An 18,235-nucleotide genomic window follows, 5' to 3' on the forward strand; every position below is an offset into this window, starting at 1 on the left:
ATTACTAAGATATTTAAATCTTCAACTTTACTGATGCACAGCCCATAATAACTGGAATGCAACAAAAAACTTGAGAGAGAGACTTCAAGGATAGTTATAGCATGTTAAATGGTTTGCATGTTCATGCCATAACAAAAACATACTCTTTTATCAATTCTGTATAGATTAATCTTTATCTTGTCAATATTTGAAGTTTGTTTTCCAATAAGCAATTAGCAGCTGAGAGACGGGTGACACAAATGCTATTTTTTAACACTGCCGACTGCTTCATAACATATATGTCAGCTTCAACAAAACCAAACTGTGATTCATAAAGCATATTGATTTTGTCCTTTAGCTTCTCAGGCATGAAACAAGAAAAATATACCAATCAAAGTAATACAGAAATACAAAGAGAATAAGTTACCTCAGTTATTTTTTATGAGTACTGGATATCATGACAAAGCTCAGTGATCTAACATGAAGTATTAACATTGAAATTCTGAGGAATTAAATCCTCTCAAATAACAGCCACACTTTCCCTCTAAAGTTTGCTCGAGCATCTCACATAAATATACCACATCTGAGATAAGTTGTCCCTTACCTTCAACAGTTGCTTCCAGCAGACCAAACTGTTCCAACACTTTAACAAATAATACAATCACCACCAAAACTGCTATCATCTCAAGCCCTTCCAAGTTCATGGTGATCAGGTCATTGTCTCACCAGTGCTGCCGAGAAATGTGTTTTTATTTTTCAGCTGGGCTCTGTTTGTAAGGCCATCAAACTCTGTTAAAGCTACAGTTCAGACAGTGAACACATCCTGTATATACCAAGACAGGCCAGGAGTGGCAGACAGATAACTCAGGCCTGTCAGGATTATCCACTCTCTTGTTATCTCTGTTACACAGAAAAAGAGCTGTGCACGAACAAACACATGGATCACCCAAAGATTTAGGAGGTCATCCACTAAAACACCCTGGAAGTACTGTGGATCAGGTGTGCTAGCTAGGCTTCTGGGGTTTCAAATCTTTTTTATGCCAATGCTGCTGGGTGGTATTGTTGTGAATGATCAGTTGCCTTGGTAACAGGAAAGAGCAATTGAGTGTGGAATCACACTGGATGCTGAGCGCAAATAAGACCCCGAGTATCCAAAGAAAAGTAAGCTGAAACATAGTGACATGACAGAACAGTTTTAATGCATTAATTTCCTATTGATTGTGAGGTTTGCATTACAGTACTTTTAAAGAGATTTTTGTAGCTGAAGCTTACTTTGCCGGAATTGTTATTTATTTCTGCCTATGTGAAAGCCTTTTGAATGTCCGTGTCCAGGTTTTGAAAGGTAAATGCATCACACATTACTGTCAAATAATGTATTAATTGTAAATTATGTTTGCACTGATATTTAATCATTTGGGTTTAATAAGGGTTTACCTTTTGAAACTGGCTGCATTAGCATCAGACAGATGTTACGCAAAGACAGGAATGATTAATGCCAATTGCACTCTTTAGCTCCAGGAAGCAGAATATTTATAATGGCATCAGTGCATTTGAAATCATTCAATGTGATGAGTAGTGGAAGTCAAACTAATGCAATGTGCAAAGAGCAGGAGAACCAGCAGGGCAAAAGCTAAGTAGACAAATATCAGACCACGGACAGAGGCAAGGAAAAGAACTTTAACATATGCAGCCACCTGCTCCTTGCAGCTTGTCGATCGGACAGTAGTAGACGTAAAGATTATGATTACAATCTTGAATAATATTAAAATTATTTTATATAGAGTTGTTTCCATATTAACAGCAGGCTCAGAATATTTAAAACCAGATTGTAAAAATTATATCTGTCTCCTTGAAATGATAATATTGCACAATGTAGTTTTCAGTTTGAGTTTAAGACCAGTAGTTCTGTTTTCATTTGTTCCACAAAATTGTGTTAAGAAGTCATTTATAATTTCTATTTGCCAATTTTCACTTAAAAAGATACTTGTGCTGCAGCTTCAATTATGTTAAAATTGTATTTAAGATACATCTGATTTCAGTTTATGTCCTTTTGAAGATTAATTAGTGTTCATCATCATGCAACTTTTCTAATAGATTGCCTCTTTATTTTCTTCTCTGCTAGCATATACAAGTCAGAATGTTCACAAAACCTATGAAAATTAAAGATAGTTTGGTTCTTTTTGTGTTTCCAAGGAAATATGCATAAAAACAACAGAGAATTATAGGAAATCCTGAAGAAGTAAAATCCCTAAAACAAATGGGGACTGATAATCTGCAGGGAGACATATTCTAACTACATTGTTAGCAGTGTTTGGGGGGTGATGAGGGGTGATTGTTGGAGATTGGGCTTTTCCATTAGCAGGCAGGGTGGATCTGGGGTACTCACTTTCCCTGGAGGTTGAAAATTGAGACTGCGGATGTGTGGAGGTTCCTTTGGATGGGCTCAGTACTGGAAATGTAAAATTTTTTAAATGAAACTCACCATTTGCCTTAGGACATCCAGATCACAATGAAGTTTTGCTGCCTTTGAAACCAGAGAAGAGGAAGAATGTGACACTGGAAATCCCACTGGAAATCCTGGCCCCAGCATCATTCCCTCTTATGCCTTTGGCCTTGAAAGGGGTGACTGAAAGCTCAAGGTGCACAGAAATTCCATATGAGGCTAAGACCCAGGGTACAGGTATCTGGATCCTTGCCTAGTTTTCTCTAAACTCCATTTAAGTTTTGATGAGAATATACTGGAAGGATTGCAGATTTTCAGCATCACTTATGTTACTTTCATTTTCTGTCTTTAGGATCATTGAATCATATAACATGGAAACTGGCCTTATGGCCAACCATTTTGTACTGATCTTTTTCTCCACATCAAGTATCTCATCTTCCTCTCCTGATTGCTTCCCATCTGTTTTAATATCATTTTTAAAGAGCAACTGTCTACTTCTGCTTTTAAATAAGCAGTCGTTTAAAACATAGAATTCCATAATGTCAACAATCACATCTACAAATTATTTCCATTGCTTCCTCTTTTTGTTGTTATATAAAATTTGTTCCATCTTGTTACCATCTACCAACAAGTGGAAACAATCTATCATGACGTACATTATCCCTTCATAATCTTGATGACCTCTATCAGGTCATCCTCATCTTCTCAGTTCTATTGAATATAGCCCTAACTATTCACGTCTCACTTCATAACTACAATTATTCAACTAGGATAGCATGTCAGTGAATCAATGCTGCACCTTTTATATGCTTCCTATAATGGGATGCCCAAAACTGTACACAGTTATCAAAGTGTAGCCAAACTAAAGCATTATACAAAGTTAACATTAATTCCTTTTCTTTTTTATTGTGTGGTCCTAGATTAAAAAACAAGAACTTCATTTGCTTTTGAAGTCTTTTAAAGCTGCCATATCTAATGAGCTGTGTATCTTCACACCATGGTCTCTCTGCTCCTCATCTCCACTTAAAATCTTATGGTACTTTGTCTTTACCTCTTCGCGTTTTTAAGTGTATTGCATTGAACTGCATCTGCCGTCTTCCTGCTATCTATCCTGCTAAGCTAACTATATCTACTTGCACTCATCCCTAATCTTCATAACAATTTGCTATTAACCTCCACCTACCCTGACAACCCCCTATTTTGTGCCATCATCAAATTTAGTATTGTTCCCTCAATTCCTATATCCAGGTCACTTATATGTATATAATTGCTGCAGGACTTCCTCAGGGTAGTGTCCTAGGCCCAACCATCTTCAGCTGTTCCGCCAAAGACCTTCTCTCCAACTCAAGGTCAGAATGGGGATGTTCGCTGATGATTGCACAATGTTCAGCACCATTTGCAACTCCTCAGATACTAAGGCAGTCCCTGTACATATGCAGCAGGACCCGAGAACATTCCGGCTTGGGTTGATAAGTGGCAAATAACATTTGTGCCACACAAGTGCCAGGCAATGACCATTTTCAACAAGGGAGAATCTATCCCTCCTTGACATTCAATGACATTACCATTACTAAAACCCGACCATCAACATCCCAGGGGGTTACAGTTGATTAGAAACTTAACTGGAACAGCCACATGAATACTGTGGCTACAAGAATTGGTCAGACACTGGGATTCTGAAGTGAGTAACTCAGCTCCTAAGTCCCCAAAGCCTGCCCATCATCTACAAGGCACAAGTCAGGAATGTGATGGAATACTCTCCACTTGCCTGGATGAGTGCAGCTCCAACAACATTCAAGAAGCTTGACACCGTCCAGGACAAAACAGCCTGCTTGATCAGCACCCCATGCACCATCTTAAACATTCACTCCCTCTAATACCGACATTCAGGGTGGAATTTAACGTTCGCAGTCGTGAACCCATCCACTGGCTGGAGAGCTGGTGACAGCCCCATCGTAACCATTTCAAGACTTCTGTGACCCAATTTAATGTTAATCAGGCACTTAGCTGGCGTGGTGTATCCATAATGGGCAAGGGACATTTTCTACCTCCAAGAGCTGCCGGCCAATCAGCGCCACCAGGAGAGTTCACCCTTGCCAGTACTGCAGAATTGTTACTGGAGCCTGAAGTGAAGGTGGGTGAGGTGGGATCGCTGGGGCCAGTGGGTGAGGTCCTGGCAATGGGAGGCGGTGAAGAGGATTAGTTTTAAGATGAGGCAGGAGTCTTCATGCATGGGAAGCTCTTGCCTCTGGCAGATCTCTCTGTTGGGCACAGGCTGTCTAAGTAGGAGGGATTCCCCCATCCCACCAAGCTGGAGGCATACCCACCAGGGTTTACATGGCATATTGCCTATATGATGTGACCCCTACCAGTTGCAGGCTGAATACCAGCGGTAACGGAATGAGACCCTTAAATGGCCTGTAAGTGGCTACTTAAGGGTCTCGATTGGCTACCAGTTGAGAAGGCCGTCTTCGATCCTTCCCACCTAAGATTTAATTGGGAGGAGTTGGGATGACAAGAGGGTCTCCACCCTGTACCTTTCTGCCTGATTAAACAGCTTATCCAGTCTTGCTGCCTGCTTCCAGGGAGAGCATTAAATTCCAGCCACAAGATGCACTCACCAAGCCTCCTTCGATAGCACCTTCCAAACCTGCGACCTCTATAACCTAGAAGGGCAAGGGCAGCAGACACATGGGAACACCACCGCCTCCAAGTTCCCTGCCAAGCCACACACCATCCTGGAACTATATCATTGTTCCTTCACTGTCGCTGAGTCAAAATCCTGGAATTCATTTCCTAACAGCACTGTGGATGTACCTACACCAGATGGACTGCAGCAGTTCAAGAAGGCAGCTCACCACTGCCTTCTCATGAGCAATTAGGGATGGGCAACAAATGTTGCCCTTACCAACAATGCCCACAGCCCATGAATAAATAAATAAATAGATCAACTACAATATGAGCCCTGTGAAGAATCACTCATGTTGCAGTTGAGGAATGATACATTTAAAGGAAGACTTGATGCATACACGAGAGAGAAGGGAATAGAGAGATACAGGGACTAGGAGAAAAGAGGTTATTAGAGTAGGAAAAGGTTTGTGGGGAGTAAAAACAATAACATAGACCAGTTTGTCTGAATGGCCTGCTTCTGGACTGTGGATTCTATGCGATTCTATGAATAGCTACTCGTTTGAGGCAATGGAGGGCAGAGCTTGTTCACTTGTATACTAGACTATAACATCAGTAGTTATCTCCGGCAGCAAGGAATCCAGAGAAAATCCTCCTCACCATCAAATATATAAGAACCATTTTATATAAGGAGTAAGACATCATAGACAGAATTCAGTATCATACATCTCTTTAAAAAATAGTAGTGATTGCACTTTAAAAATAATTATCGGTATAAGGGCTTTGGAATTTTCCAAGAATGTGATAAGCTGCTACATGAACTTAAGCAGACTATGTTTTAAGCAGAGAAAATGCTAATTTATAGTGCTAATTCTCGCTGTAACCACCGTGTTCAACAGTTTTCATTATATCTTGAGTGGAGAGAACCAGCAAGAAGTATCAATGTATTAGTCTTGAAAATTTAATTCTAGTTATTCACCTGTGGCACTAATTTGACAATCTCATTTAAGGAGGCCGCAGGATGCCTGATATGGGAAATCAAAATTGTCAGACAGATGCATTAGGGGTTGCTCCTCTAAGGCTGGAGATGAGGACCATTGTCATAGCAGAGTAGAGGGAGCTTTTCTCTACATCGAATTATGTCATAACTGTGCTATAAATGCTTGATATTAACACCAGGTGGCTGGGGTGGAAAAATGCTCCATTTCCCAATTCACAATGCTATTACTCAGAGTCATGGCACTTATATTATATAAGTGTTAAATGTTGGGAATTGCACTGAGCATTGACATTGCCCAAAGTAGTTATTTATGACCATTGGGATGAAAGTGCACTGTATAACTTTAACAAAGAAGGTAAGGTAATTCTACAAATGTATTTTGTCGACTACTCAAGGAAGTTTATTTGAAATTAAATTTAGAATTTACTCGCTAATATTGCACACCATTATATCACCCTACTTAGATCTATCTTACTTTGCAATGTACCTTAATAACTGTACTAATCTAAATCTGTACAGATACATTGGATGGAAACCTGTGGAGGCTACTCGGGTCTCGGCTGTTAGCTATAAAACTGGCGAGAGTTCCGCACTGCCTCCTTTTGAGAAGCCCAGCGCACCTGATAAACCAGCGGCGGGTCTTCCCCGGGGATTAAGGCCCCTTACTATGTACTCAGAAGCGCCACTGGGGAGGCTGTGGCTGCTGCCCTACTATACCCACCTGAAGCCTCGGATTGAGGAGGGACCCAGGCACAGGTGTGTCAGGCAGGGAGGGGGTCCACCATGGGGGTTGTGGGGAGGCGAGTTGGCAGCAAGGGCAGGGGTAGCTTTCAGCAGCACCCCTACTTCCTGAAATTAATAATACTCAAAATAAAAGTGGAAACTTTAATCACATGTGGCTTCCTGGATGTAAAGACGTACTGTTGAGTTCTCACCAGCTTTTAAACTACCCCAGAATATCCACAGCTTCCTGCAAGGATGGAGCAGCTGCTCCTGCAACATGTCCAGACCAAGTGTCACCATAGAAATGAAATGGGTTGGGGTGTTCCCCAGCCCTTGTGGCTCACTGTTCTGTCACTGATCTAGGAGAGTGCAGACATAGAGCACTTGAGGGATCAGGTGGTGGTGCTTGGCCTGGAGGGTCATCAGATCTGACAGAGCCGGACAACAAGACAAAGAAGTTCTAAAAAGCTGAATGGCCTTGCTCTTGTAGCAAGCACTTTTGAGATTTTCAGACCTGGTGATCTTTTTGCTCCTGTCTAGAAGGCTCCAGGGTCAGCAGCCAACGCTACAGGTATATTTCTAAGAGGATTCCCCATAATTTAATCCTGCCAGGGAAGCGAAAAACTGAATTAAGTGATCAGAATGAAAACATTGATTCTACTTGTTGACCTTCAAAATGATCAAGCAAGCACCTTGGTTATGGGATGAAGTCATGGAAATAATCCCTGTAATCAGCAAATGCATCAATTACATAACACTCAAATTTACTGCTGTTTTTCTTATCCTTATAGGTGTGCAGTGTCACCTCAAGCAATAATCAATTAACACAATTCCTGTGTAATTAGTTTGAAGAAACTCAGCTGGCTTTACATTCTATTTATGCATTTCCAAAATGACGTTTTTTTGTTGGAGATTTGTATCTGTTGTGCATCTTGCTGTTGTATATATGATTGTACATTATCTCAACCTAAATTATGTAATGTAAATCAATCTAGCCCCATAAGCTGTTCCAGTCATTAAAGTTTTCAGGAAAAAAAAATTGTAACAACTTTCTTCAAGCTATCTTTCTCCAGTTTTCTTGCATCCTTCCTGAAGACACTGACTTACATTACCAAAAAACTGATCTCTTGAGCCTTGCCCAAGTAGACATGACACATGCTGGTCCAGATGCTCAGTGTTAGCATGATGCCAAGCATAGTACAATTCTGTCCTTATGCAACATTTGCACATGCACAGTTTCCAAGGGAAAAGTGGTTAACAATTAGCACTGGGAATCAAGGCCAAACTTCATCAACTCGTGTCCAGTTGTAGCAGCTGAATTACAGTTCCAGCTTTGATCTACAAACTGAACACAGACCAGAGATCAAACTTGGAATCTGCTCATCTCTATAACTCAGTTCCACACCATGTACAGAATTTCTTCATCGACACATCAGGAAGTTGATTAATTGTTCAATAAAACAATACAAATGTGAATGATACTTAGGGGAAAAATTTGTTTTGGCTCATTTTCAGGTGCAGGCCGGGATCATGATGCATGATTACCATACCCAGTGATATTGAGGCAGGCAGCACACACATTTCATGTAGCCTCGTCATCTAAATGATTTTAACATGCAGCTGAGCATAGCTGTACACTGAAAGATCACCCTGCAGCATGCGTGGCTAGCACATGTTTCAGCTCTCTTGTAAGAAGTCTGTCCCTCTTAAATGGGAGCTGCGCTCATTGAACAGAAGTTGCTGCAGACTTCTCTGTGGAAGACTTGGAAAGAAGCAGAAGCATAGAGAGATGGCTCCCAGGTTTTCTGATGTGATGTTGGAGTATTAGCTGCAGGAGATGGAAAAGAGGAGAAATGCAATGTTTCTGCAGGGGTCCAAGAGGACCTCAACGCGCACTCTGAGAAGGGAATGGGAGAAGGTGACCATGGAGGTCAATTCCAAGAATCTGGCCCTGAGGAACTTGCAGCAGTGCCGCAAGATGTTCAGTGACCTTGTGTGTGTGGCCAAGGTCAGTGAATAGATCTTCACATGACATCTATCCACTGCTCCAGCAACCTCTCCCACTTCTTAATGCATCACACCACCATCACTCACCCATCAGCAGCCTCCTACAATCGGGACTCAGGCCTCTCATTAGGATGCCCCAGATCCTGCCTTACACCCATCTCTCACTGTGTCCACATACCTCCAACTATTCAACTATGGCAAGCACATCACCCAAACATATTGTAACGTGAAAACCAACATTCTTCCCTCTCTATTGCAGGAGAAGGAGGCACATAACAGGAGCAGTAAGTGATAGGCAGAGCTAAGCAAACCCACAACCGATGGATCAGATCTCAGCTCTGCAGTGCTGCCACATTCAGTCGTGAATGGTGGTGGACAATTAAACAACTCACTGGAGGAACAGACTCCACAAATAGCCCTATCCTCAATGATGGAGGAGCCCAGCACATCATTGCAAAAGATAAGTCTGAAGCATTTGCTACAATCTTCTGCCAGAAATGCTGAGTGGGTGATCCATCTCGGCCTCCTCCGGCGGTCCCCAGCATCACAGATGCCAGTCTTAAGCCAATTCGATTCACTTCACGTGATATCAAGAAACGGCTGAAGGTACTGGATACTGCAAAGGCTATGGGCCCTGACAATATTCCGGCAATAGTACTGAAGACTTATGCTCCAGAACTTGTTGCATCCCTAGCCAAGCTGTTCCATTACAGCTACAACGCTGGCATCTACCCGGAAAATTGCCCAGCTATGTCCTAAACACAAAAAGCAGGACAAATTTGAACCCGGCCAATTACCACCCCATCAGTCTACTCTTGATCATCAGTAAAGTAATGGAAGAAGTCATCAACAGTGCTATCAAGCGGCACTTACTTAGCAATAACTTGCTCACTGATGTCCAGTTTGGGTTCTACCAGGGCCACTCAGCTCCTGACCTCATTAAAGTCTTGACTCAAACATGGACAAAAGAGCTGAACTCTTGAGGTGAGGTGAGAGTGACTGCACTTGACATCAAGGCCACATTTAACAGAGCGTGGCATCAAGGTTCCCGAGCAAAACTGGAGTCAATGGCAATCAGGGGGAAAACTCTCCATTAGTTGGAGTCATACCTAGCACAAAGGAAGATGGTTGTGGTTGTTGGAGGTCACTCATCCCAGCTCCAAGACATCACTGCAGGAGTTCCTCAGGGTAGTGTCCTCGGCTCAATCATCTTCAGCTGCTTCATCAATGACCTTCTTTCCATCATAAGGTCAGAAGTGGAGATGTTCACTGATGATTGCACAATGTTCAGCACCATTTGCATCTCCTCAAACACTGAAGCAGTCCATGTCTAAATGTAGCAAATTCTGGACAATATCCAGGCTTGAGCTGACAAGTGACAAGTAACATTCGCGCTACACAATTGCCAAGCAATGCCCATCTCCAACAAGACAGAATCCAACCATCGTCTCTTGATGTTCAATGGAATTCAGCCATCACTGAATTCCCCACTATCAACATCCTGGGGGTTACCATTAACCAGAAACTGAACTGGACTAGCCATATAAATACTGTGGCTACAAGAGCAGGTCAGAGGCTATGAATTATGTGACGAGTAACTCACCTCCTGACTCCCCAAAGCCTGTCCACCATCTATAAGGCACAAGTCAGGAGAGTGATGAAATACTCCCCACTTGCCTGGATGAGAGCGGCTCCAACAACACTCGAGAATCTCGACACCATCCAGGACAACTCAGCCCACTTGATTGGCACCACATCCACAAACATTCACTCCCTCCACCACCAACACACAGTGGCAGCAGTGTGTGCCATCTACAAGATGAACTACAGGAATTCACCAAGGCTACTTAGATAGCACCTTCCAAACCCACAACCACTACCATCGAGAAGGACAAGGGCAGCAGATAGATGGGAATACCACCACCTGGAAGTTCCCCCCCAAGTCACTCACCATTCTGCCTTGGAAATATATCATCGTTCCTTCACTGTCACTGGGTCAAAATCCTGGAACTCGCTTCCTAACAGCACTATGGGTGTACCTACACTACATGAACTGCAGCGGTTCAAGAAGGCAGCTCACCACCATCTTCTCAAGGGCAACTAGGGATGGGCAATAAATGCTGCCCTGGCCAGTAAAGCTCACATCCCGTGAATGAATTAAAAAAAGGTGACATAGCTTGTTGGGCCTGGTGCCACATTCAGGGTAACAGTATGTTCCTGCCTTATATGCCCCTTCTCAATTAATTCCTAATCTTCATCCTCCTATCTGGCATGAATTGGAAACTGAGATGGTGTGACCATGGACCTTGCTTTCGACCCCAGTTCCCTTCCCTCATTCTAACCCTCTCCATCTATATTTCTGCCAACAGCTGCCATCTTGCCTGCCACTGCAGCCTCATAAGGGTGAGAGCAACACCCTAACTTTGATGAAGAAGTTAACTGATTTGACACACGCAGTCACTAACTCTGATAATGACACTGTACCTTAGAGGGTAGTAAAAAGTCTGGATCTGCATATAATGAGTCATTAGACACGAGAAGGCTGCAACCAGGCTACGAGGGTAAGACATGCTAGTTCACCAGAGATCGAGGCTTCAGGCAGGGTACTCAGATGAGGATCTCAGTGGGACAGCCTACAGGAGAATGCTGATGACGATGCATACCAAAATGTTTGGTGCATTGGTAGGTCTGTGCAACAGCTTGTTGTCACTGTCAAGGAGCATGGAGGAATCTGGCTCCAACGTGGCAGCTTAGGGCATCAAGCAGAGCTTGGAAACCAAACTTTACATAGAAGCATAGAAAATCAGAGCAGGAGTAGGCCATTTGGCCTTTCGAGCCTGCTCCGCTATTCAATATGATTATGATCCTCTATCTCAATGCCATACTCCCTCTCTCTCCCCATAACCATTGATACCTTTACACTCTAGAAATCTATGTATTTCTTTCTTAAATATATTCATTGACTTGGCCTCCACAGCTTTCTGTGGTAGAGAAGTCCACAGGTTCACTACCTTCCAAGTGAAGAAATTTCTCCTCATCTCCGTCTTGAATGGCCTACCCCATATTCTCAGACTGTGACCACTTGTTCTTGATCTGCCAGAGCAGAAGTGGTGGCCAACTCCATGCCAGCACTTGTCAACCCACCCATGATGCAACGTCTGGTAGCCATTGTCTCAGCTACCATTAGAGCACAAGCAGAAGCCACCCAATGTCTCAGTTGTGCAGTGGAAGCTGAGACTGGGTTCATGAAATGCATATTTTGTGCCATGCAGGCTTGCGCTGCTGCTGTCATGGCTGCAGATACATGTACTCAAAGAGGCTTGTAGGCTCTTATATCTGTCCAGCTATCTGTCCTCCAACAGATAACTAGGAATGATGAGGCGTTGCCCAGGGCGAGTGGCAGTGACTCCATGGTTCACCAACTTCCTCTCTCAGAATGACAGCATTCATCCTCCCACCACTGCCACTTCACCAGGGCACTTGCTGTTGCCTTTCAGCCAGCCAAACCCAGAGAGCTTCCACTGATACCGAAATTATGCAGTCCAAAGCCAGCCCCTCTTCAGAGCTGCTCAAGATCATCCTGAAAGGCCATCTTCTGTCTTTCTCACTGAAAGTCTGCAGCTTCCACTAGCCATGCTCCAGTCTATGGGATAGCAATGTCTGGGAGCACTAAGAAAAGCAAAAGTACCTGTAAGACAGGCACTAAGAGAATGTACAAGGGTGACTAGTTCAATTTTGTATGTATAACTGAAAGGGTTGTTGGATTAAGTTCTTATGGAATGGTTTTTTTGTCAGTGCCTCTTTTTCCAGGATTTTGATCAAGGGGACATTGTGATGGTACATGGCAGATGAATTGAAAGTTGGAGATTTGTGGAGCAACAGTAATGTTGGGTTGACATCCCAGGGGAACCAGCATCTAAGGCCCAGAAGTTCGGGGAGTCATGGAAACTCCGAGGGGCTTCCAAAATGGCAGGTGGGACCTGAATGCAGAAGTCCAGCCCCATTTCCAATAGATCCAATTTTTGTCAGTAGGGGAAAGGAGGCAAGGCATGATTCATACAGGAGAGAAACTCGAACTCAGAAGAGCCATTTGTAATCAGTGCTGAGTTCAAACAGACTCCATTTTGGCTTTTGCAAGTGCCCTAACACTCAGTGTGTGGGAATTTTATTGAGTAGATGTGAAAGGGTGGATAAGGTCTTGTAACTGTCATGGTGTGAAGTTATTTAAATCCCCAACCTTTAAAATAAAAAAAACAGGCTGCAGGTGTCAGTAAGAGTTAAAAAAAAACCCTATTCTCAAACAATAGCTGTTTGCTGACATTCCCCTCAGGGCTCTTTATGAATGCTTGGCTGATTCCCAAAAGCTACAATTATCTCAGCAAGGCGTTTCTGAGTTCATAATTTGATTGACAGCTTGAAGAGGCTATTAAAGGACTGGCTGTCTGTTATGTGGGGCCAGTCCCGGACCCGCCCACCACATCCACCCGAAAACCTCAAAATCCTGCCCACAAAAAAGTTCCATCCAGTCTTTGGAAGCTTTGCTGCAAAGGCAGAAGAATCATTGGCAGCAGCTCTTAATTTCATGTCAAGAGTGAATCAGAAAACCTGTAAGGGGTAACAATGAAATTAAATAAAGTGTTTATCTACATTGTAGTATTTTGAATTCTGCCACAATACTCTATAAAGGACTAATGTATCAATATAAAATCTGATATAATTATAGCCTTATGGTCTATTGGACTCCATAGCTCTGAAGTGAAATAATGGCAGCTGGAACTTTTCTGACTAGCTCTGGCATGGCTATATCACGCAAGCATGCTGTGTGCACGCTGGAAACATGCAGAGTGGGCATATCATGACATCAAATTGCCGTTCATTCTGATTTGACACAAAATAAGCCATTTTGGACTACACAGGTGCTGTTGATGCCCTCTCTTAAATACTCCCAGCTAAACACGTGTTCAGCTGCAAAAGATGTTATTTAAAGGGCTAACTGTCCAACTTCCAGTTAAGGTGCTTTTGACTTACTTTTGCTGGTGCAGTGTTGGTGGAAGTGCTATCTTGATTGCCACTTGAGGAGTTTTGAAAACTTTTTGGATATTCAAGGGAGTGGTGCTGGACCTTGACAAAGAGGGCAGACAAATTGGAAATAATGTGAATGATAGTCATAGTCCCTTTTGGGCTGCAGCACAATTTGGAAATGCAGCAAAGGCAGCAGAGAGGGAAAACAGTGCACAGAAAGAGGAGGAGGAAGAGGTGGAGAGGAAGGAAGGAGGTAATCCAGCACACCTTTGCTCTAGACCAGGTAGAGAGGGCATGTACAGGCTCGTGCAAGATGCCCTGGAGCTTGAGAGCCAGCATGCCCCACATGCAACCAGGCCTGGAGAGCCAGGTGTGCCAGACAAAGGTAAGAGTGCAGTGCTCAGAGGTGACAGTTTCAGATTCTGCTACCATTCTAGTGCAGTCTCTTCATTCATGTGAGCCTCGAACCTGGAGTCCCCATTAATCACTGGAAGATGATTGCACCGGTATGCAGATCTCCATTGTCTCACCAGAGTACCTGGCAAGCATACTTACAGTGTGATGACTTTAACTAATGACATGTCCTTGTTCTCCCTTTTAGATTTGCCAGCAGGTGTTCGCTCTGCGGACCCCAAAGGGCCACCCCTGACGCCGGAGGACCACTGAGCTTCACACCCCCTCTCTGAAGCAGGCACTAGCGCAGATACCAGCACCTCAGTGGGCATTAGTTCAGTGGCTAGTATCTCAGTGCACATTGGTGAGGGCACTTCACCACTCGCTTGAGGTGCAGGGCAGAGGCAGAGGGTGCCCAGGGCGCCAGCAGTTGGAGGACTGCTGGGGACTAGGACAATGCTCAGCCGAAAGCTGATGAGCCTCTGGAGACGTCCATTAAGCGGATCAGATGTGCAGGAGGATCTGGCGGAGATTCATGAGGGTATGCATGCTAGGGTCTCCATTATGGAGGAGTCCATGTGGACCATCACCACTGCATTGACCTCATGGCCGAGTGCACTGCCTCCTCCATTGAGAGAGTGGCGACACTCATGGGGAGGCAGCACCAGGAACAGAATCAGGGATTCATGGGGTTGCGCTCAGACCTGCAATCCCTCACATAGGCACTGAGCTCAGGTGGTCAGTGCCAGTTTGGGAGATGGATGAGGCACTCAGTATCCCAGCTAAGTGCCCGTCCATCAATGGTGAGCAGGGCGATCCAGAGCGACCTCATGTTGGCGCATGACTTGCTTGCCGTCTCTGCGGGCTCCTCTCAGGGTGCTCTGGATGATGGCAGCAGCTCCTCCACCCCTCCGCCAGTGATCATCGCATCTGATAAGGGTGCGGTGATTGGGAAGATACCAGCCATGGCAGTGGCAGCTCCCTCCCAGGCGGGGCCAGCACAGGCTCCAATGGCCAGAGGACGACTGCCAAGGTTATCAAGGCCAACCAGACTGCAGGGTCAGCAGGCTGTCTCCAGTGCTCGTGCCCGAGAGCAGGGAGCGCCAAGTTGTAGCACTCACAAACGTAAGTTAAAGACACTATGAGCACAAGAGGGACAGGTCATGGGTGATTTTATGTTCACTTATGTTTACTTTATCTACACTGGCCTGGGAATGAAGACCAGAGAAGTTTATGTAAATAGTTTGGGATTGTCAGAATGAGATCAATTTTGCTTTTGTTATCATGACCTGGGTATGCTTCACCTTTTTATTATATAGGTGCAGGGCACGTCAGTATGTAATGCTGGACGTAGGTGTCTCTGAAATTTATTGCACAGGCACTGAGTGTTCTTTGTGTTCAAATGAAAGGCTCCATTCAGACATCCGGGATGGAGGCGGCAGCCCTGGTATGCGGTTGAAGCTGATCTTTGGCTGCCTAGTTGAAGGAGCATTGGATCAAGGCGTCCCTGCCTCCCTGGATGTTACTGAGATCTGCCTCCACATCCTCAGCATTCCCCTCACTGTGCTCCTCTTCTGATTCACTACTGGACTCATCATCTGTGGCCTGTGCAGCTGTGTCAAGATCCTCTTCCTCCAGTGGGTCCGCCCTTGCCAGTGCCAGATTGTGGAAAGCGCAGCATGCAACCACTATCAGCGACACCCGCTCTGGGGGGTATTGTAGTGCACCCCCTGAGCGGTCCAGGCATTGGAAGCGCATCTTGAGAAGACCTACGGCCCTCTCTACCAGCGCCCTTGTGGAGGCATGGCTCCTATTGTGCCATTGCTCTGCCTCTGTTCTTGGGTGGTGCCATGAGCCAACTCTTCAACGGATAGCCCTTGTCACCCAGCAGCCAAATATCCAGTGATGCTAGAGCATTGAAGAGCCTTGGCACCTGGGAGGGTCTGAGCATGTAAGCGTCATGGGAGCTGCCTGGGTACCTTGCACAGACTTATAGAATCAGCATCCTGTGATCACACACTATCTGCACATTCATGGAGTGGAAGCCGTTCCTGTTGACGAAGGCACCGGGCTCACCCGCTGGCGCCTTGATGGACACATGTGTGCAGTCTATTGCACCCTGGACACGGGGGAAGCCAGCAATCACCGCAAAGCCTCTGGCTCACTCAGCCTGGTTGGCATGGGGTGTCCACCCACACAGTCAGAGCTGATCTCAGGCCCAATCATCTGATAAATGGAGGTCACAGTCTCCCTTGAGAGGCAGAGCCTCCTTGGGCATTGCAACTCAGGCATATTGAGGTAGCTGCTTCGCCGCCTGTAAACCCTGGCAGCAGGATAGTGGCATCTTCTGCGGCTCCTTCCACCTTGGACTACCTGCTGGCCCTACGCCCCTTGTGCCTGCACCTCTTTTCCCACAGGTCCCTTGATTGGAAGCTGCATTGGAATACCTGGCCTCCTCTCCTTTCTGCCCCTCTCGTCCTCCTTAGCGGAGACCACAATCCCCATTACCAGAGTAACGGAAGGCTGTCCGATACTTGGAAAGGCCCACACAGTCTGAATCCTCCGGGGCCCTTGCAGATACCAATAAGTCCTGAAATGAAGCCTGGAAATGTTAAGAATGAAGCCCCGGACAGAGATGAAGCTGCCAAGTACCAATAAGCAACCGGCAACAAACTATCTACCAAACTCCTCACTATTCACACTGGTAATGCTGCTGATCCTTTTTATCCTGCCCTAGTATGAGGTTTTTGAAAATATCAGCTGCCTGCCTTCCCGTTTTGCCCCTGTGAAACAAGCGCGAAATCCCACGGGCAACGGGAAATCGCCATCAATTGGACTGTTAATGACCTTAAGTGGCCTGTTAATTAATGGCGGGCACGGCTCCGGCACCCTCTCATGTCCGCTGAACGAAATATCGCACGAGTGCGCGATGACACAGGCGAGCGCCCGACATCATTGTGTTCTATTTTACGCCCGATCGGGTCAAGCACGTTCCTGCCTGCGAGACGTAAAATTCTGCCCTGTATGTCAAAACTTTTACAACCAAATTCATCAACCACATTACACCCTTATTTTTTCCATAATCTAATTGGTCAGTAAGGAACAAGAAGGCATGTACACCTTGTTTACTATTTGTTCCGAAACTAAATTGAGTATTTTTTTTTAAAGTTATGGTAAAATCCATGATGAAACACACTTCCCCTCCATCCTTTGTTTTTGAGATGATATACCCTCAGCATATCTGTAAGTTAAAATCAATTTCTGTTTAAAACTAAGTTTAAACCTATGACAATTAGTCACACAAGGAACAGCAGAATTAAATTCTGAAATCAACGTCCTGAGTGAGCATTTGGAAGATTAACAATCTGAACCCCGTGACAAGCAATCAGACACTTACAGTATTGTAACTGATTCGACAGTGACTTGGTTGCACCATCCTGAAAGCAAAAGCTTTGAATAGTTAAATATTTCACCATCCCCATGATTTTTGTTGGAGTTTTGAATTGCATAGACCGTTTCAACCAGTGGCAACAGTAAAGAACGTCATGCAGCACAAACACCTTAATACACCTTTTGAAGCAAGTCGATAGCCAATTTCATAAACTCTTTCAAGCAATCACAGCACCAGTTCCACAATGCTATTTTGGTTAATCACACCACTCAGTTCAATTTCCTTATAAGCACCCTTGGCATGTTGTGTTTATTCAAGTACACATTAAGCATTGTTTTGCTTATGTTTGTACAGTCAAATTCTTTTTTATTTTTGTTTTACATAATACAGGAATGGAAGATGACAAAGCTGTAAGAAATAGCATTTCAGATCCAGGGTTTTTTAATCAAGAGCACAGCATTCAAAAGTAAAATGATAATGTATACCTAATGAGCTCATTGGTTAGGTTGCAGTTGGAACATTGGACAAACTTTTCTGTGGCCCTGTACCAGTTGTGGAGCCTCAGACACAACGAGCTGATTATCAGAAAACTATGGATTTCTAAGTAATCACAGTTATTTGGATTGCCTATTAATGCAGTTATTTTAAA

General features: G+C 44.4%; 1 protein-coding gene across 1 annotated transcript in view; it reads right to left on the minus strand.

Annotated features, from left to right (window-relative positions):
* Positions 1-998, minus strand: part of kcnip4a (potassium voltage-gated channel interacting protein 4a) — a 417,695-nt gene extending 416,697 nt beyond the window's left edge. The window contains exon 1 of the mRNA XM_078545692.1: positions 584-998. Within this exon, the coding sequence (XP_078401818.1) occupies positions 584-683 (100 nt within the window). The 5' untranslated portion in view covers positions 684-998. The remainder of the gene's footprint in view (positions 1-583) is intronic.
* Positions 999-18,235: the final 17,237 nt, after the last annotated feature.

This window comes from Cetorhinus maximus, chromosome 1 (assembly GCF_964194155.1).
Source record: "Cetorhinus maximus chromosome 1, sCetMax3.hap1.1, whole genome shotgun sequence".
NCBI classification, from domain to species: domain Eukaryota; kingdom Metazoa; phylum Chordata; class Chondrichthyes; order Lamniformes; family Cetorhinidae; genus Cetorhinus; species Cetorhinus maximus.